General features: G+C 34.6%; 2 protein-coding genes across 2 annotated transcripts; both read right to left on the bottom strand.

Annotated features, from left to right (window-relative positions):
- Positions 1-10,347: 10,347 nt before the first annotated feature.
- Positions 10,348-11,211, bottom strand: Smp_001520 (hypothetical protein). Its single transcript, XM_018795944.1, has one exon. It carries the CDS (start codon positions 10,866-10,868, stop codon positions 10,554-10,556), a length of 315 nt encoding a protein of 104 aa, XP_018650205.1. The 5' UTR covers positions 10,869-11,211; the 3' UTR covers positions 10,348-10,553.
- Positions 11,212-11,796: 585 nt separating this feature from the next.
- Positions 11,797-21,675, bottom strand: Smp_122890 (putative wd-repeat protein; the record flags this gene model as incomplete). Its single annotated transcript, XM_018795942.1, has 8 exons — positions 21,393-21,675; positions 21,096-21,349; positions 20,839-21,061; positions 20,582-20,715; positions 18,647-18,984; positions 16,186-16,782; positions 12,993-13,155; positions 11,797-11,895 (listed from the first exon to the last, which is right to left on the bottom strand). The coding sequence occupies exons 1-8, from the start codon at positions 21,574-21,576 to the stop codon at positions 11,797-11,799; spliced, it is 1,992 nt and encodes a 663-aa protein (XP_018650204.1). The 5' UTR covers positions 21,577-21,675.
- Positions 21,676-23,155: the final 1,480 nt, after the last annotated feature.

Below are 23,155 nucleotides of genomic sequence, written 5' to 3'. Positions count from 1 at the left end.
AGTAAGATTTGGGACGAAGAACATGTACCAACAGACTGGAAAGAAGGACTTCTCATCAAGATACCAAAGAAAGGCGATCTGAGCAAGTGCGACAACTACAGGGGCATCACTCTCCTCTCAATACCAGGAAAAGTCTTCAACAGAGTATTGTTAAACAGGATGAAGGATTCCGTGGACGCTCAACTTCGAGATCAACAAGCTGGATTTCGTAAGGATAGATCGTGCACAGATCAAATCGCAACTCTACGTATCATTGTGGAACAATCAATCGAATGGAATTCATCACTGCACATCAACTTCATCGACTACGAGAAGGCATTTGATAGCGTGGACGGGACGACACTATGGAAGCTTCTTCGACACTACGGCGTGCCTGAGAGGATAGTCAACATCATACGGAACTCCTATGATGGACTAAACTGCCAAATCGTCCACGGAGGACAACTCACCGACTCGTTCGAGGTAAAGACCGGTGTTAGGCAAGGTTGCCTACTCTCACCCTTTCTCTTTCTCCTAGTGATCGACTGGATTATGAAGACGTCAACATCTGGAGGAATGCACGGGATACAGTGGACAGGCAGGATGCAGCTTGACGATTTAGACTTCGCGGATGATCTGGCTCTTCTATCACAAACGCAACAACAAATGCAGGAGAAAACGACCAGTGTAGCAGCAGCCTCAGCAGCAGTAGGTCTCAATATAAACAAAGGGAAAAGCAAGACTCTCCGATACAATACAATATGCACCAATCCAATTACACTTGACGGAGAAGCTTTGGAGGATGTGGAAACCTTTACATATCTGGGCAGCATCATTGATGAACACGGTGGATCAGATGCAGATGTGAGGACGCGGATCGGCAAAGCAAGAGCAGCATACCTACAGCTGAAAAACATCTGGAGCTCAAAACAATTGTCAACCAACACCAAGGTTAGAATTTTCAATACAAATGTCAAGACAGTTCTTCTGTATGGAGCAGAGACGTGGAGAACTACGAAAGCCATTATCCAGAAGATACAAGTGTTTATTAACAGCTGTCTACGCAAGATACTTCGGATCCGATGGCCAGACACTATCAGCAACAAGTTACTGTGGGAGACAACAAATCAGATTCCAGCGGAGGAAGAAATCAGGAAGAAGCGCTGGAAGTGGATTGGGCACACTTTGAGGAAATCACCCAATTGTGTCACAAGACAAGCCCTCACATGGAATCCTGAAGGTCGAAGGAGAAGAGGAAGACCAAAGAACACATTACGCCGAGAAATAGAGACAGACATGAGAAGAATGAACAAGAACTGGAAAGAACTAGAAAAGAAGGCCCAGGACAGAGTGGGTTGGAGAAAGCTGGTCGGCGGCCTATGCTCCATTGGGAGTAACAGGCGTAAGTAAGTAAGTAAGTAATACTTGTTTTAAAATTAAATAAATTCAACTATAACCCAGTAATAATCGTTAAAATCAAGTAATTGATTTGTTACCAATTAGTTTTTGGTTAATTATTCTTGGAATCTAAACATTCTGTTGTATCCGAACAAGATTAAATTACGGATAACTTCAAGAAACTATTTATATATATATAATCACAAGCTTTCATTCGATCTATTGACTACTGTTATACGATTCGCTATTCTTAAGTTATTACCAATTTATCAGTTACAGTATCACACTCTTACATTCACTTTTGACTTGATCTTGTATAATTACCATTGTTCATTTTATGGTGTCATGTAGTCTACTTTGGACCAATGAGGATTCAGAGTTGACTCAAGGCTTCTCATATTCGTTGACTCCCCATCGGTTTGGCACAAATTGAGGTAGTATATGTTGTTGTTTTGATAGTCAATTTTGTCACATGATAATTCCCAAGGACGTATGATATAACATTGATTCTACTTGACTACCCATACTAAAGTAGGCAGATTGAATATTGAATCCGCAGTCCAATAAATGGAAGCTATGCTTTCATCGATAATTTTACATTTAATAATTTAGCTTCATATGGAGGAATAATATAGTGAGCGTAACTGACATGTAATAAACGTTTTTCGTAGATTAAATTGAACATATGCAGGTTTGATATTCGATAAACAGCCGAGACGCTAAATTATTAAACAGTGTCTATCAATAACCTTATCATGGATAGTTAACAAAACAAAATTTAGGCGACCTGACTTAACTAAATGGAGAATTAAACATTAATCAAAGGATTGGAATACACAACGACAGATTTCAGGGTCTAAATTAAAAAATTATGTCGGTAACTACCCTTATTTAAAATCAGTTTGTCCATTGAGTGATCAGGACATATTAAATAAATAAATATAATTATTGAATTTATTAACCTACAATAAATTCATTCATAGGCTTAACAACATTTTTTTGGTATGATAAAGAGTCCAGATATATAGACAATAAGAAAAATTCTTAGTTTACAATAGTAAATCCAGTCTCGTTCAGAATTGCATTTAATTAAATGATAACTTCTTTACTAAGTACAAGTATATATGCTTGGCTTTTAGTTATACTTTACTTAAATATGAACTAAATTCATGCTCAAATCGAAGTAGAGATAACATACTTCAAGGTTTTTAATGATGGTCAAGCTTACATCGACTCATAAATTCAACTATTAAAATCACTACAATCTCCATAAGATCCCCCATTCCGATCATAGATAAAGTAGTTTGAATCTGTAACTTGGTGCTTAAAAATTTACTTAAATGATTAAGTTATCATTTGATGAAAAATCTCTAACCGATGATCAATCATTAAACAGCAATGAAAACTTGATTTATTAAATCATACTTTATTACCTTACCTTTTCTATATAACGAATGGGCAATGAATTAAATTTCTGTAGATTTAGTAAATGTTTTAACTTGAATTCCTTTATCAATGTTTGACAAAACCATTCATTGCATTACTGTGATGTGGGTTACTTATATCCACATAAGTAGTATGTACTATGGTCAAGCATAGAATGTAGTTCAGTAGAAGATCGATAAGGAAAGAATGGAAACGAGACGTAATTGGCATGAAAATGCCTGATCGATAAAATCGGAGACGATGAACTGATATTTGCAAAACGAACAGTTAAGTTTGAGATAATTGATTGATAGTTTGCAATTAACTATTTACTATATGGTTCTCATATTTTGCTGAAATATTCTGTAATTTTGTGCTCAAGCACATTCGATTGTCCCCACTTGTGTTCTTGTTCATTATATTACTACATACATGTAAATATCACTTTTAATCCTAACCTATTTCACACCAGATGACACTGATAATTTAAATTTTCTCTTTATTATAAAAACAAAAACTTTACTGAATAATTTTCTACTACAGAATTTTCTTCTTAACTAAAGTAAAACATCTAATGGGAATTTATAAATGTATGACAAGATGTTGTAATTTTCAGATTTTTTTAAAGAAACAATTTCAAAATATTGATCAAAACTGTTCCAAAAGAATTTAATACATTACTGATACTATATGACTTTGTGATGGTGGAGAAGATTTGTAGCTCAGGCGGATGATTTTGATGGAGTTTTGTTCTCTGAGCTGGATGATTTGGTCGTGGAGCTTCCATCGTCCTTCTGAACGACATCTTCAGCACAAAGTTCGGGTAGAAGTGAATTTTGTGAAGTGAAGTGAAGCTTGTGCTGATGATGTTGTTCAGATTGACGATGAAAGCTCCACGACCAAACCATCCAGCTCAGATAACGAAACTCCATCGAAAAAAAAACTACATGACTTATGATTGAGTTGATTAGTATACATAATAAGAAAAAGAAGGGATTTCACTGATCAACTTGAATTAATAATAGATACAATTGTAACTTTATATTGCATTACATATTATTGATTCATATGAATATCAGTAAGTAATATCTGACCTATGAATATAAAAGATTATTATGTAACAGTAAACATATTTATTTTAATATTGGTTGTTCAAATCTATCAGTTGACGTTTAGAACTGCAATTGATCAGTCTCTCATTGACATATGTATATCCTGTACGGATTGCCTAGATATTGTCTTAAGTCACAAGCATTATAAGCAGAGGTAGATGAATTAAACTTCACCCCATTGTACAAGCTAGTAGCTACCTGGACTCAGTAAATAAGTAAGTAGCGGGGTGTCGTTTGAAGCAAACAGTACTGGGTTTGAGTTTATGAGTGAATATCAACCCTGAGATGAAGGTACATCCAGATAAATAATCTTAAAATAGGATGAAGCGCGTGTCCTGAATTCCATTGCTAGCCATCATCCATCTCTGCTTGATAAACAGATTATTCTAAAAATACTTTTAGTCGAGCTAAAATTATAATATGTAAAAGTTCAGTGATTTATGCTGACTTATTCAAGAGTAACAGAATAAAATATCCAGTAATATCATTCAGACAATGTAATCTCATGGATTAAAACACGACATAAATTGAACTACTATCTCGTCTTTTAAGAGCTTGAAGTATTAGTATATTTTGTTTAGCTACTGAATATCACTGAGTGGTTATTGATAGTTAGTTAAACTTCATATTTCTGCCTAGTTTGAAACCAGCATATAGATTTTAATGTATTTTGTTTCTGTTTATTGGTGAGGCTTGTGAAGATAGGCTTAATTTGAAGACAGGTTACGTTACAGATTAACTTTATTTAAGCAAACTAAAGTTATTTTATCTTAATTTTGCACTGAATGGTAGTGTGCACACAAAATCCTATCATGTATTAAAATAAAAACCCTTGGGTATCACGCCGAACACATTTCTTTTATCAGAATGAGGCTTTGTGGAGGTTGTAGTAATTTTAAGAGCTGAATTCATGAATCGATCTAAGCTGGCTGTGCTCACTAGTGGCTAGCTTGAAGATAGATTTTAATGGAGTACTAGTGAAAGGTCGTGACCAGTGGAGTCCAATCCATTTAGGTTGTTAAACAATTATCCACTACAGACAATGGATGAAGGGTTGCACAAGATCATGGATTGATTGAATTCAGACATTAACACTGTTGGATGCCGACTCAATAGTCGAGAGGTTAAGCATTCACGCGCTAGACCGAAGGTCCCGGGTTCGTATCCTGCATGTGGGATCGTGGATGGGCACTGCTGAAGAGTCCCATACTAGGATGGATAGACTATTCAGTTCTTCCAGGTTTTCAATGGTTATCTAGCTTAGATTGACTTATGAATTCAACATTTATTTAGACTACTGAATCGAAACCTATAATGATTCATTTTTTCAGTTATCATTCATACATCAGGTCTTAACTCAGTAAACTGATCTTTTTTAATAAACAAGTCTATTGTAAAAGAAATATCCATCATTTTTTTACTTTTTTTAGCTCACAAATACCATTAATGTTCTTTTTTATCAAGTTCCTCTTTCTAATCAATAACAACAAACGTCAGGAATTCGTAAACTCCACGATCCAGGTTGACTTTCGTCTTAGTTATTTGTTGTAAAATGTTATCTGATCATAACATCTATGACAAATTTACCATAGATAACTTTTGTTTCTAGTTTTACTGGTCAAATTTAAAAGAAACTCAACTTATTAAATAATAAGTCCATGATTTTATAGATGACATTTATCAAATAAAACTTCCACATTGTTTAAACAATGAAAGATGTTCAAAATCCAATTTTTTTTTACAAAAAAAAATCAACTTTTTTAGATATCTATTTTTAAAGTTATTATACAATGTAACATGATTTAATATGATATTATTAGCCTTCCTCACCTATCCGCTTTGTATACATGATTCACTTTCGATTGTTTCGTATTACCCAAAAGAAATACTATCTACAAAATAGTAATGTGCATAAAAAAATATCCATTAAAATCTTATAATCTCTGGTATTGTATGACATTTTGGTATAACCTCAGAAAAAAACAAATCAACACTATGGGTTAGTGGATTTATAGTGAAATTGAATACCATTGAAGGCAGTAAGTATTGTAATAGCGAGTTTAAATGTAGACAACCGCGTTGTCCATACAATCAGCGTTGTTTACATATACCTGAGAATTAGTGATAGTAGTCTAAAATTATGAGAGTGAATGCTGATATAGATTTTGATTACATTATAAAGTAGATTGGTTAATATTAGAAAACTATATGATCTGATCGAATTAAATCAATATTACTATGACTCAATAGGATTACCAAGGGTATTACTGTTGTGTTTTTCAACACCAACACTAATATGACCTCGTCAACATCGCAGTACCACGTGACTGACGCTTATATGACGCATTCGAAATCTTACGCTATTACCTTCTAAATTTGATAATTAGAGTTTCTCAATCTTATGCTTATGTTGTTACTAACTGTGGCAAGAATATAAATTATGGATAACTGATATTACTGGATTAAAAAGCAAAAGTATAATTTTTTACTGATTGTGATTTATGTTCAACATTTCTTCTGTTTCAACTCAATATGATAATTATTCAGTGTAGTATTTTGTTGTTTTCCAATGTGATAATTTATTCGACATAACATTAATTCAGTGTGGTGTTTGTCCCAGAGACAATATTCTTGTATTAAATCAACAAGAACTATGCTCGGTACGATACTCAGCATGTGATTTGTTATAGCTCCAAGTATTTTTCATATATGTGATTTCATCCTAATTAATAATTGGAACAGGTGTACAATCAATGTACGAAAGTATTTTCGACTAGGGTTGTAGTCGTGTTTTGGGGTTAGTAAATCTTCACTTGTACCTGTCTTTGTGTTTATATTTTCGCGTCGTAGGAATTGCAGTGGTTCCTCGTTTTACAAGTATAAGTGATAAACGATCCCGACATAACAATTAGCGTCGACCAGATATAACAATTGGTGACGCAGTCATAACAATGACCTTTGAATGAATCTTAAGTGGACTCGAGAAATTTCAGCCAATCAGAAAACAGACAGCATAGTAAGAATATATTATACAAAATTAAAAAAATTAGAGTGGATACACTTCTTTAACATGGTTTAAAAACTTTTCAAGGTTAGAACAAGGCTCTGCAGTTCTGAAATTATAATACATACGTTACAGGAACTAATCAATGTGACTCCATAATAATCGACCTCTGGAGCCATGGTAGGGTTGCTAAAATTCTTTTAACCTCTACCACATCGCTTCTATATTCTTGGTGTGTACTCCCATGGTAGGGTCTACAAAACGTGGCTTTTGAACGACGATACGATGCACGTAACCATGTTTAGGTAGGCGTCGATATGCTCTCCATTTATTCGTGTATATTGTGGTACCCGGCTGTACATACTCTCGTATAATTGGTATTATTTTTGTGTCCTGTCGGTTTCTCACTCCCTGGAAGTGTCCCTTTTGAGGTAACCAATCACATATACCAAGAACCTGTTAAGTATACTTAAGGAAGTGAAACTTACTCAGTCTGCTCTAATACTTCTTCCTCTACTAAATTTGCACTTTCTAAAGACTGTTTCTTCGATTTCTACGATTCTCCCGATTCCACCGAACGACTGGTTCAAAATTGTCATTTTCATTGCACATATATCACGACAGTATTCATACCATTGAACTGCATAAGCTTCAGTAACATGTGCAAATGTTGCAGCCATTGTTGCTGGTACTTTTATTATCTAGTCTACAACAATTATCATAATTTTTCTTAGTGTCGATCGGGATCGAGTGAAAAAAGTCCCCTATTCTAGCAAACGTTTTCCTCCAACATATATTAAATCGAAGTACAACATCGTTATGATAGTCTGCACAATGTCCAGTAGTCTTTTGAACACCGCAACCACAAATAAAGGAACTTCTCAGTAATTCCATCTGTTGCAGTTGCTCAGCTACAACTTCCTTGAAATCAACAGTAAACTAACCACTATGACTTTGAAATCATTCGCTTCTGATTGGTTCGTCCATAAATTACAGGTTCGCCCTAAATGTCGATTGCTTTCATTATTAAGTACTTGTACATTTTACGTGGCTATTGAGTCACCAGCTAACTTTTCTTCTTATCCGTTTTTCTTCCGGAGTCTCGCATTCCTCCAGTACATAAGGTACTTTTATGCTGGACCTAAACCTGCCGAAAGGCTAAACAATGAATACACGTTAACATTCATCAATTTCATTATCTTTTCTTGAATTATAAAGGCTGTCTTGCAAATTTCGAACTTCTCTCTTTTTATTCCTGTATCAATCATCGACTGGATCAAGTTAGATCCGTTGTCATATTAATAGTATTCCCCAACTTTAGTATTTCAGACCCTAATTTGTACAAATTACAATAACTTTACTCTTAGAAATGTTGAGATGAAAAAACAAATGCGGGAAAAGAAAATGAAACTTCTGATTGTTTATTGGTGAATCTTCGTATACACCAAAAACCTAATGCAGACGATTTACGTTTTATGTAGATTTGAAAATTAGTCACATAGCGAATATAATAAATGTAGCTGAAATATCGAGCCTTCAGTGAAGGACTGGAACTACACTCCTACTTGGCATTGACACTTCTATTATTAAGTCTCGATTTGTGTATTTAAAGGAAGTCATGGTCACGAGTTTAGGGTGATCCATTTTAAAAGTTAATCCATATACTTCTTTGAATATAAATTTAATAAATGCTCCTATGAAATTCGTTCACTTAGAACTGCCAAAAACTAACATTTGGGTATAGTTCATTTTAAAATAATTGGTCAAGCAAAATTCAGGGACATAACTTCACTTGACAACATATGTCTCTTCACAATTTAAGTTAGTTGAATCCTTTGTTTAGACTTCTTATGTTCATGTGATTCACATGGAGTAACAAATTAAAATCGCACATTTATCGCAGACATTTTACTCATAAATAGCTATTGAAATCGAGACGTGTAAACTGTTTTTTTCTTTACCAAATTAAGCGGTTCACGGACTTTATCATCCTCGCATTGACTACAGGTAAAACAATTCTTTTCAAGACCGTTTTTCAATAAAAATGGAAAAGGACAGGTTGATGTCATTCAGTACACTGAAACTAAATAGAACTTAATATTTCTAATAGATTAAATCTGCATAAAACAAAACACTAAAGGAAATCTGAATTCATCTCATATTAATGATCTATGCTTCATATTATCATACTAATTAACTTATGGATTATTTATGTAGATGTAAAACAAAATTGTCAAAATAGTTCAAGGAACGGTATTTTGGTAGGAAATGACTTTTATTTGACTTTCTATTTAACAATTCAATAATTCTTAAACCCCGGTGTAATATATAGTGATGAAATCTCCACAAACTCGCCCCATAGGACTCTATCTCTTGTTCACTTCGAGTCTACAAAGTAGTCGTCGTGGTTTATATGCCTTTTAAAACTAATCCCTAGAACATGATTACTACACATCTTAAAATACAAAAGTTTATAAGTTTATTTTTATTTTAGTAAACGAGTTACCAAATATTGAAATGTTTTACTAAGAAACGACTTGTATTTTAAACATAAACCAATTACAGTACACAACAGTTCTATTTTTAAAACCTGTTCAAACCTTTTTCACCTATACCCAACATTACGATGAATTTCCCCATTTTAAATTTAATTAATGACTTAAGTTGACCATATTACGAATTCATGCGCTTTTATTAAACGCTTACAACTTATCATGATGCTAAATACGGAAATCCGAACCAAACTGCAATAGTTGTTGGGATATATTCTTTCATGTGTTTGTTATAAAAACAAGAGGCGATGAAGAAACTATCACCAAAGAACAATTCATCGTAATATAACATATTTCGTGCTGAAAATTCTTTACTATCACCGCGACAAATGTTGCTGAAGAAATAGAGTTTTGTTATTAATGACTCCAATCTTGAGATCACTTGTCCCTATTCCCCTACGAACTAATATATTAAACGAGATATTTTCCACAATACACTAACTAAAAACACAAAACAGCGAGAATGAGAAAAGAAAAACAGAGACACACAGTAACAATTAATAAACAGTTGAAATTTATCTATGTTTATTATTATTATCGTTATTGCTTTCGCTACTAATTTACACAATTATTTCAATAACAAACAAACAAAAAACAACTTATCTGTACATTAAATAAAAACAAGCAATTGAATGAAAACGATACCAACAGTTGTTTATTGAAATGAACAAACAAAACAGAACATTCTTCCCTAAGATCTTTCTTGTTTCACATTAATATACATTATAAATAAAAAATATAGATTAATAGAAGAGATTATTTCATATGATAATTATTTTTTATTCTTTCAGAAGAGAAAGAATATTTTCAAAAAAGGAATTAAATAGTTAAATTTTGTTAATTATTTAAAAGTAAAAACTAAACGAAACATGAAAACTGAAATGATAATGATTATAGTGATTAAGAAAGTCATTGAAAAAAAATCTCAACAGTGAATACAATTTAATGTGGGAGATTCATTAAAGGAGAAATTGTCAAGTCACATAGTAGGTTATGATTACATAAGAACTGTTATTATTAGTAGTATGAAATTGGTATGATAATTAGTGAACTTTGGCAACTGAACAGTAATCTTTTGTGAGATCAAGGCGAATGACGAAAAAAGGAAAGAATCGGTAATGAGGAATGTACACATGCGTGTGTTTCTCTATTTCTTACTTGAAATTCATCAGATTTCAAAACAGACAAACATGTATTGAACAGTAGTTTATAATAAATAGTGCTGGTTGTTAGTTGAGAAACAGAGAATAGGGATATACACATATAATTCCTGTGTAAGAATAAAATAGTTGGAAGGAAACAAACAATAGAATACAGTAAACAAGAAAGTGTTGATGGCTGATAACTCAGTTCAAAAAACAAAACAGTGACAAAACAAACCAACAAAATAATTGCCATAACAATACTGATGACAATTACAATGATTTAGATATACATAGTTAGATAAAAAATAATAATATTGCAAAATAAATTATTTACGTTCATGAATGACAAAGAATTTTCTTCTAATCGCATCATTAGTAGTATACTTCATGTACTCTGAATGATGTACAACATTAACAATGAGAAATAAAATGACACATGTATGGTGTGATTACATAAAGACAATGAAACTTTCCTTTTGGTAACATTTTCTTCTCCTCTTTCATTCCCTCCCCCACCAACAAACACACACTCGTTTGCTCCCAAATAGATGAATTAGGGAAACAGAAAGTAAATATTATTCATACACATTGAATTGATAAAGTGAAGAGAATAAGTCATATTGAGCATTTTATTTCTTGTTAGTAATGATTTTGCAAACTTTAGATAGATATATATATATATACGTGTACGTGTAATATTTTCCAGACAATTGAGGATAAGATGAACATATAAATAGAACAAACTGTAGTATATATATATATTATCATTATTACGATGAGGAATGGAAATACCGGATATGAAAGATAATTATATAATTTATGCATAGGTTTTTCTCTTTGTTCATTTTACTCTTATAATTAACTTCGTCAACATAATACCAGTGTAATTTATTATTATTCATAATTTACACACATACAAAAATAGTTAATTTTGTTTATAAACAATTGACTACCATGAATATAATCACAATAATTTCCTTTTTCCCATTAATGAAAAGAAAATAATATTAGTTGTGTTTCATTAACAGGGAGGAACTTTCTTTTTTTTGGATTGACTGATTGGTTGTGGATATATATATATATAGATCATCTTCTAATCTATATTTGTGTGTATGTGTGTATTGGTAGTACAAATATCACAGTATAACCTAATAAATGATAACTCAATTAAAGTTTACTTATTATTGAAAAACTTTATTAGATGTTGAGGCAGATGAATCCCAATCATTTGAATGACATAATGGTATTTGATTAATTGATGTATTTTCTTTCACTTCAACCTAAAATTTGAAAGTGAAGAACAAAAAAGACTCTTTCACATGATAGAAAATTTATTCCTAACAGATAGTAAATAAAACAAGTATGGATAACACATATGAATATTAAATATGAACTAATATTGGCTACAAAACATGAATATTATCTGTATAAAGATGATGATTTATGAACTGATGAATTTTGGTGGATTGAAAAAGTAGTGTACTATCAAATTGTAGAGTTAAAATTATATTGAAATTTGAAAACGTGACAAGTTTCTTCGATATTTACACGAACAGATACGTAGTAATTTGACAATAAGCACTATGATGAATTATTTCCAACCTTGTTGATACTAAGCAGAGATGGATAGTGGCTAGCAGTGGAATCCAGGACGCGCGTTTCGTCCTGTTTGGGACTCGTCAGCTGGATGTACCTGTTTACCATGCTTGTGAATTAAGGCTATGTCGAGGCAATACGCACAGTATGCACATATGCCAATTAGAAACTGACCAGTTGCAGTCCTAATACATTGATGGGAAGATTCAAACAAACACTACTTGTTGATACTAATTCACAATTAATTCTTACTGTTAAATGGTTTATTTATTGGTTTTATTCGTTTTAATATCACCTTATTTTTATGGATTTATTCTTTGTATATTACTTACAAATTGAACTGTTACATTTTTCTGAGGACTTCTACGTAATTCTATAAGTTTGATATTATATATTGTTCAAATATAGCATTATGTTAAATCGATACACCTATTAGATTGTATTCGGTTTTTATCATTTTAGCTGTGTATCAGCCAGCTGGATTAAAAATTCCATGTTCTTTGCTTTACGAAATATCTCTATTGATATCAATTAGCAAAAATAGCAATTATTCACATTTATTTCATTTTGAAATGAATGGAACGAACTGTAATGAATTGATAGTAAACTAAGATTGTTTTTTTTCTCATTCAAACTGAACAAATTACATTATATTGTTATACTAATGCCAGTCATGAATAATTGAGACAATAAACGACGTTGAAACAATCACTAAAGTATTGAGTGATAATTATAAATAAAATCGCGTAAATTAAACATTATTTCATGAAAAATAACTTACAGGTCTTTGCCATGCCAAAAATAAACCTTGCTGATCTACAATATGAATCGTATCACGACGAAAGACAAGATCAGTTACTCGATCCTTTAAGATTCGTGTACACACAAGTGGTTCAAGCATAGGTACATCACTGATTCGAGGGCACAACGGAGAACCGAAAATACTAAATAACAATTTGAAAATAACATTTTAAGATCAACTAATATTGTAATAAAGCAAGATAGTTTCACAATAAACTGTTAATGGCAGACTCAAATGTTGAACTTATATTGACAATGTAGTGATAGTGGTACGTAATTTTAATGCCCAAGTTGGTAGAATTAGTTAGTCCCAATGTAGAACCTAGTACATATGTACATCCGTTCAAGTTGTTATACCCCATTATCACAGAGAGATGAAATTGCCAGGCCCAATTTCAGAAGAGTAGTGGCAGTAACAGTATGAGTGGTGATAAGAAAGACTAGGCATCAGAAATCCTATTCGAAAGGAAAATATATATTAGTGAAATAAAACCAAAAAAGGTGACGAGAAATTTATGATCTCAGAATCTGAGGAAAGACAGGGAATGGATGCACCTGCACAATTGCAAGCAATTTTGAGCCACGTCCCCTAGTCTATAACCAATGGTTACGATAATAGCGTGGATCCCAACCCGGTGGTCTGCACCTATTAATATAACTGTTTAATTACCTATGACTTTATGGACTGATATTATGTTTTGGTTTGACCGTCCCTAGCTTTCTTCTTAATTATTGTTTATTTGAGCACATAAATATTGGTACAAAGGGGCACCAGATACATATACGCCACACAAAAAATTGTCATTTCATTTATTTGTGGGAGGGCTATGATACTGCCTGGGTGCCCAGAACGAAGCAGGTGGTTTTCTGAAGGGGGCTACACCTGGAGCCTTTGACCTAAAGGTCTGATCCACAAGACAGTATATAAAAGGCACCTTGACGAATCTTACAGTATCGCAGCTCAACAAACAGATGACGGTGAGCGGCTGCTGTAAATATGCAGATAACCATTTATTCCCAGCTAGCGGTAACTTTATGTATAGAGACATCGTCTAACATAGAAACCACTACAATCAACTCAATGATGGACATGAACACACCACATTGTCATCAGCTATTGCAGTACAAACTCTATGAAATATGTCAGCTTATTCTGGAGCATATTTTGAAACTCTGATAATGTTGATAAGGTAGTGAATTTACATCACCTGAGGTGGTTGAGACGTGTTACATATGCTCAGCCACCGCCTGCCTACCTTGATGAGCGATGCTGTCTGGAAGAAATCTGGAAGCAGCCAAACCAAGATGTCGTACGAGTCCACGAAATCATTGATAAATGGACTGAATTATGTTATTAATAGGTGTGGACTACTTGATTAGGGTTCGCAGGATTATTGTAACCGGTGTTTATAGACTTTGGTTGCTATAGCTCAGAATCAATTGCAATGGCGCAGGTGTATTCACTCTTTGTACTACTTTAGAACCTGAGTCTCGAAGTCACCCTACAACCTTTTCTATGTCTAACCTTTCCTAATACTATTGATACTATTACTACTTCTGCTATTCTGGAATTTTTCTTGATAATTTAATCTCTGTGCTAATATGATATGAAAAATTGAACTGATGAGCATGCGTCGTTTTACATGATTCACTGACTAAAAGGATTACTTATGACAAACTCTTAAGATATATACGGAAGTCTTGGAAATCACGATAAATGACAGGGCACTTCAAGGAATCAGGATTGCTCATAGAATTGGATAATTATGAATTCCCATCAAGATTGCATGTGTTACAATGTTACATAAAAATCGAACAACTACTAAATAATTGTATTTAGCGTCGACAACTTCACTTATCGTGGAAGTCTGGTCAGCCCTAATGGGTTGGTGTCTGACCAAATCTCAGCACGGATTCAAAAAGCTCGTTTGGCTTTTGCTAACTTACGTCACCTATGGCCAAGACGAGATATCCGTCTATCAATTAAGGGACGAGTATACTGCGTAGAAGTTCGCTCTGTTCTACTTTACGGCTACAAAACGTAGCTATTAAGAATAGAAGGTACTCGTAAGTAACTAGTATTTGACCTTAGAAATATTGCTCTCATCTGCTGGGATCGCCGGATAAGTAATAATGAGATTAGACGCAGAGTATTAGGGAATGATGGTAAATCAATTGGTGAGGTCATGAATCTTCATCGACTGAGATGGTTTGGCCACGTGTTACGTACGCCTGAACACCGATTACCACGACGCGCAACGCTGACTAGTATTAGCGATGGTTGGAAGAAAGTTAGGAGCGGCGAAACCAAAACGTGGCATCAGAGCTTGAATTCACTAACTTCTAGTCTGAGCCATGTTGGTAAATGCAGACTACTTGGTTGGGGTCCGCGTGACTATCGTAACCATGTTTGGAGACTTTGGGTGACATGGCTTAGAATCGATTACAGTGGCGCAGGTGTATACACTCTTTATCTTCTCTTAAACCTTGAGATTAAAATTGCCTCATATCTGTCTTTCTTCCTGTACTATATCCTTATATACAACCTTTCTTTTATATATTATCACCACCAAATTAACTACTTCTATGTATTCGGTATTCATCTTGTTGTGCTAACGAGGTATGGCAACTTGGACCGATGCATATTTGTGCCTGGTCCTACGTTGTAGCTGACTGACTGACTGAGTGTCAGGAGCTTTCATCATATTAGGCCTTCTTATGAAGTTAATGATTGTGTTCTGAATATATTTTCATAAACGCTTCTAAGTACGAGTTTTCTAAGTCTTTTTAATTAACCACACACTGAGTGTATGTGTTGGTGATGCTGCGCGGTTGTCCAAACCAAAGTGGCTGGAGTGGGGTTCGAGCCTGAGATTGAATGGCTGAAAGTCAAACTTCTTAGCCATCAAGCCAACACTCTATGACTTTGTGTGGACTCAAATTACAATTTTCTTACCGAGAAAAACGTGGTAGCAACAACAAACGAATTACGAGAGCCAACCAGAAAAATGCGACAAAAACTACCAAGCACCATTGAGGCTTTATTAGACCATAATCTGAAGTTTGTGCTTGAAAATTGTCTATTTTGCCGATTATACAAAAGCGTTCATCCGAAAACAGTCTTAAAAAACACTGATTTTAAAACCTAGTGTGAAAGTAGCCAGAAAACATACTTATGTTCAGCTATCGATAACATCCATCTAACTTCACTCAAACGACTGAGGTTACAAGTTTTAAGTGAATTAGTTGCAGATCCATTAGACTTTTCTGAATTACCAAGACGAGGAAACCGAACACTTGTACTAATTCGACTACTTGGATTTGGATTTGACCAGTGAAAACCACGAAGTGGAAAAATGGATTTTGATTTATCGGATCCGCTACTGTTTGCCCCGTTCGACGAAGGACCAGATGAAGGTATGGGACTAGTAAAATTCTTGCGTTTATTTAAGAAACGGCTATCACTCAATTTGACTGAAGGTCGGGTGGAGTGAATATGTGGAGAAGAAACAGTTGAAGAAGTAGATGAGCCATTTCCTGACTGCGGAGATGGTAAAGCAGTAGATGTATTACAGCTCGAAACAGAACTAGACGTCATATTCAAAACAGAAGAGTTTGTTATATGAGGAAAAGAAGTATCACAGGTAAGATTTCCGAAACTGTTGTCTGAATTTTTTATTGCTGAACGAATAAATGCAACTCCTTGACGAATTATATCATCTGTCAGATCCCATAAACACAACATGGTGTCATGTCCAACTGAGCCAAGGCTAAAAATTAAGGGTACAAAACATTTACACAAAATTTAGGAAAATAATGTGACAAAAACTGGATTAAACTGTTGAAGTGGTTTTATGGATGCTCATATGAATTATTTCAGGTACTTTACAATACACAATTGGAAAGTATACACCGTAAGTAACATAGAAATACAAGTAAATTGTCAGCTAAGAAATAAATATTGAATCACTCACAATGATTTTACATTTTTCAGTAACTCTCATAAGTTACAAGACTGTTTACAGTAGTAATCAAAAGATGAAACATCGGTCAAAAACAACTCTTACTATACAACGACATGGAACTATTAGTACTGAGTTGCCTTTCAGCAGAAATGTTCACTTGAAACACCAAAACAAAATTGTGACTTTTGAATCGTCAGGTGTTGCAATCTCTAACAACAAGGCCCTATTTATAGTAACCAATGCGTGCGAGTGACTTAAAGACAGGCGAGAACGTAACCATGCGCTTTTCCAACTCTGAAAATAAATCCACGATATTATGTGATGCAAGACTGAAAATATCAGTCAGTTAGTTAGACATACGTAACGTAAAACGTGACGCATGCTCATCAGTTCAATTTTTCATATATATATATATATATATATATATATATATATATATATATATTATATATATATATATATATATATTATATATATATATATATATAGTCTAATATATGTGACTGTTGGATATCGTTATTTTCAATCAAAACTAAGGTCGTTAAGGAAGCTACCTTCCAAGTAGCCAAGTTTCTAAAACCACTATAAAAAAACTTGGTTGCTCATTAGTGAAAAGTACTGAATAAAGTCCCTACTTTCTAATAAGAATTCCTGACTTACGACTGTTGTAGTAATTAGTAATTAAAGAACCTACCGGAAAATGTGTGATGTGTCACGACTTGCAGTTAAAGGTATTAGCTAGATTATTAAGCTTCTATGAAAGATATGGTTCTGATTATGTCTTCTTCAGTACAACTAATAGTCTTTAAGCGTGATATACCACCAAAATTCGGGTATCTATATGATACGAATACTGGTAAACCAATGAGGATATTTTGGACTGACTTTGATGACTACAACTCGGTAAAAACATCTTTTCAGTGTATATTTACTTTGTACATAAAATATTAGGTGGTAAAAACATTTAAATACAATCTGCACATATGTCATACAAAGGACTTCTGATGGGCTGAATTTGTTATCTTAACATTCAGGGCAATTAATGAGTCAAATGAATTTTTTACTAGTGGAACAGATAAGTGCTTACCAGAAACTCAGTATTATTAGATGTTTCAGTCTGATTATAATTAGTAGTTCGATTTTCAAGCAACGGATATTTGAGACATGTCTAGTCCAATTTAAGCACAGACTGGATAGAAAACTCCCCGATAAATACTTATTCAGTACAGTTTAAGTTTGAAAATACTAATTGCACAAAATCAACAGTCTTCTTTCTATTTATAGTCTTTCCTATAACTCGGACACTGGTATGTTAAGCCCAATCTTGTAATATTACATACAGTTTTCAGTAATTCTAGCCTGGTTTCAAATAATTTAGGGACAAAACTAGACTTCATGACACTTGAGGAATGTCGCTAACGAGTAAATGCAATCCGATATAGTGTGTTATTTTAAGCGATACTTATGGGATAATTAACAGTTACACACAGCATTCGAAGTAAAGCAAAAAGGGTTTGGCTTTGAGGGGGAAAAATATTAACCTTTGTTCGTCCTCAGAGGTTTGAACTTTAATTTATAAATAATTTGTCAGGATAGGTCTTCAAAACCACAACTCAAGAAAATAAAGATAACAAAATGCTAGAAAATACGTAACAAAAGGGCAACTAACCGGTAAGTTCTAAGATCATTAGTTTCACAAACTGTAACAGGTGAATTTCTAATAACTGAACTTTCGTCCAACTCTTCATGGTTCGCTTTAAGTGAGTGGGAACGTGAGGAGGCAGATACTGAGTCATCATTAGAAATATCATTATTAGTGGGGCATAGATATGGATCGAAGCGCACCATGCTAACCCAAGATTTGTGGCCTTGACAGCGACAAATAACAGCTCTGTCTAGAACGGACCAAATCGTTACTAGGTCATCTTGTCCTCCAGTGACAATAAATAAACTATCTGGAGACCAGTCTACACAAAGTAAACCCCCAAAGTACGAACGCATGAACCCCTATAACAGAGAAAAACATCCAACATAACCAATATTCCCAACAGCCAGTTCTATCGTAATGCTGTGAATTATCAAACTAAGAATAAACTGGAAAATCTAATACACTGAAATTTTGTTATATTGTTTCATATTTAAAACATTATAATATTTGGAAGTCAGTATGTGTTGCGACTGATCAGAAAAAACGCGCAACTGGTGAATTTATTGGTTACTTAAAAGTCCTTTCAAGTTTGGTGAGGATGAACAGACGAACTAATGGGAAATATTGAAAGGCACAATAGTCTATTAGTTGTATGTGGTACGAATCTCAAGAAATATAACGAGCGATGTTTAAAACTAGATCCGGTCACTAGTCCCAGTTTTCACACAGTTCCACAGGTAGGAATAGTTACCTAAACGACTAGAGCAAGCACTAAATAGTTCTCATTTGGGTAAAGTAAATTCAACTGATTTAAATACCTTTACATTCAAGTATTTAACAACTAATTCCCATTTATATAAGAACTTTCGTCTAAATTAGAGCGAATAGCTTCACAGTATTTGAGCGCCGAGTTGATGTAAGACATTAAATAGGAATAATATATTTGTAAAATCTCAGCGAATGACTTTGAAGTAAATCCAACATTTCGCCTAGCAATCTGGTCCAAGCTTCTTCATTTAGTGTGTTACACCTTCCACTTGGAGGTTTTATCACACATCATACAACTATCAAGTTAGATAACATAGACGTAAGCTGAAATCACCACTAGGAACATTGTATACTATTTATTAGGCACGAAATATGCAAGATATTCTCCAGTAGATGTTTGATACAATCAAAAGACTTTTCCGGTCACAAACAACCAACTGTGACCAGTCTCACGAATTAAACTACAAACAATGTTCTACAGTGATTGGATTACCTTTGACGGGATAAACATCAATCATAGTTTTGACCATAAATAAACGTCCTGAAGGGTGGGTAGAAAGAGTGAATTTGTCTGATTGTGACCCACAAATTCACATGACTTCTTGTGTAAAGACAAAGATTTGAATGAGATACTTTTTATCAAATTATTTGCCCATATCCATACCATCAGAGTCAAATAAACTGGATGCTATAGAGGTATATACCGTAAACTGGACATAACTTTAATCTAAACCAAAATATTCTTACTCTAGCGTGGACGCGGTTCTGTAAGACAGAAAAATGAGAGAACAGCTTTCTCAACGCTTTGAAGGACTGTGAATCTGCGATGTTTTGCCTAATGTGAGTGTAAGATGATGTGATAAAACCAGTAAAAAACAATACCTAGACTGCAAGAGCTCATCAAACTTTTTTTCGAAGCCACGTCGCCCTTCATGGTTTGGCTGTCTTTTACTGAAGCTGATTTTTCACCTTAAACAAAACATAATTGATCTTAAGACATCACTTTACGTCCCTATTTGAATCTACGAACAACCAATACACAAAATATGGCCGAGAAGTATTTGTTTCATTTTGTCTCAATACATTTACGAAACCCAACAGTGAACTATCAAGTTTCAAAGATGAGAAAGAAGTGCATTTTTAGTTTAAAGATATTAAATAATGAGGCACCATGCAGTAGAAACTCACGTATAGCTCCATCTCGTGATACTCCATCACCCTCATGTAACCATCTTCTGTAATGATGGCAAGGAAACGGCCACAAGGAGAGAATGCAAACTGATTGATGGAGACATTATTATCATCAAACAAAGAGCTAATAGCTGATGAGTCGCAACTTAACGAATCAGTTTGCATTTCACATATTTTGTTGGCAACGAATCCATTGACGTGGTCGGAGTTTTTTGAAAGTGGCTTCGTGTTATCCAACTTCGATGTGTTAGGACTTCCCAAAGTCCATCGATACAATGGGTTTCTTGTAGATTTCGTTTTACAGGTATGTACTGAAAACCCAATACCTTGTTTAAACAGGTTATATGTTGGAGCTGAAAGCTGCGCAAGTGTTTCATCGTACAAATACATACACCCACTGGAATGACTGACTAAGAACTGATGAGGTGAATGAGGGACCCAGCCGACGCAAGTTACGGGAGTTTCATCGACAGACTTCTATGAAAGTGTGAAATGCAGAAAACACACATACCCCTTCATTGAAAACCTTGTTTGGGTCTTCTTTGAGAGGATCAATCAACTTTATTTCACCATTGGCCAATCCAATCAGTAACTGAGAGTCTCTTACTTTGTCTGTGGCACGTCTAAAGCAATGTGATGTTAGAGGTGCCCTGAATCTGATATGGGCTGGAGAACCACCGCAGAATCTGCGCTCATTCGAAGAATGGGCGTGCTCCTGTGTATATATTCGTATTTCATTTCCTACGTTAATGCAAAATATGCTGCCTACCAGAAGTTACAACCAGTAATCTTAAAAAGATCAACAAACCATCGATACTTGTGTCTGCTTGGAAATGAGAAGTTTCATTTTTGCAGTAGTATTCAAGGAAAGATAAGCGAATGGCAGCGTTACCGACGCCAAATTGATTCATTTGTATCTGCTTCTCCAGCACACATGGTTCGGACGTAAAAGATTGATATCGACCTTCTATTGCATCGAAAGAATGTGACATAGGCGGAGATAGACAAAGGTTGATATACTACGACACGACACACCATATGAAAAAACCACGACAATCTCTTGCACCCATAGAATACTTCCAGCAATCCGCCAACCTATTCCATGTGACCTAGAGTTAGTCTTGTGGCGACTTTAAACAGTGTGGTTTTGTTTCATTTCAGAAACTTTTAATTAACTAGTCAAGTTGGAATATTTTAGTGAGTTTACATGTTTCTGAGAATTTTGACCTTTTAAAGTAGTGTAATTGTTTGAGTTGAGCATTGATTCAGATTCAGAATTGTATGGTAAGGACAGAAGGCCTATTGCCTATGGCCTATGTTATTTCTTTTCTAGTATGCTTCTGTGAGTGTTCAATCTTCTCTTGAATGAGTCAATTGAAGGTATCGACACCACTGATTTGGGTAACAGGTTCCAAGAATTGATGACTCGGTGTGAAAACCTGTATGTCACGGGTATTTTGTTCGTTCTTGGCTTTTCTACTCGCCTGCTATATCCTCTGAGATGTCCCTATCTAGTGGGAAGAGAACGAGAGGATATATTAGATTCAAAATCATTTCTTGGCATTCTATATATCAAAATCCGATCACCTCTTAATCTACAATAAGGCAGAGTGAAGAGTTCTGGCTTTTCAAGCCGCTCTTTGTATGGTGAATTACGGAGTTTGGGAATTGCACGGGTGTCTGTTCCCTGTACTTTTTCCAGGGTATCCGAGTCACCTTCTCAAGCTTAGTTCTCACTAAGGCTGTGTATACCATAGTGAACCTGGTAGTGTCTAACTTGGTGAATGTCCGTTTTAAAGCTCATATTGTTCTAAACCCCTTAGCTGCAACCTCCTGGAAGTGAGCCGTGGTCTTAAGATCATGACCCACTGTCACCCCAAGATCGTTATTAGGCTGGACCACGGGTACAGGCACTTCCCATTTGCTGTACCTATTTACTCTTACTTTCTGTGTACGACCAACTAGGAGGTCCGGCAATGCCCAGATTTCCTAGCTTCAGTAGCAGTCTATTCATTAGCACCTTGTCAACTGTTTTTTTTCTGAAAATAATGTACACAGCATCCACTGATTTTCCTTTGTTTAGAGCCTTTATCCATTGCTCCCTTGCTATAAGGAGGTTTGTTGTGCAAGATAAACCTTTCCTGGAACCATGTTGTTTAACAAGTTGTTGGTTTCCACGATTGTCATTGTGGTCTTTTCGGCCATTCTTTCCAGTACTTTAACTACGGCACTAGTGAGGTTGACAGGTCTGTATTTCGATGGCAGTTGTCTTGGTTCTGTTTTATGTATAGGAATGACGATAGTATCCTTTCAGTCAGTAGGTAACATATATTGAATATCATAGTTAGTGGGGCTCTTGGCGTATCGAGGATGAGCGTGAAAGTCACTGTGTGTGGGAAGAACTGGAAAACATAAGAATGAGGAGGAAAATGGGCAGATGGTGTACTAATATCACAATAAGCTTTTATTTTTTGGAGAAAGCAACCGATAGAGATTACCAGTAGCGTAAGTCTTGTGTGAATTGTCACCGTAAATCTATTTGACAAATAATTTTCATTTTTTCCATTTTCC

This window comes from Schistosoma mansoni, chromosome 2 (genome assembly GCF_000237925.1).
Source record: "Schistosoma mansoni strain Puerto Rico chromosome 2, complete genome".
NCBI classification, from domain to species: Eukaryota; Metazoa; Platyhelminthes; class Trematoda; order Strigeidida; family Schistosomatidae; genus Schistosoma; species Schistosoma mansoni.
This window is presented reverse-complemented; position numbering and strand designations above follow the sequence as displayed.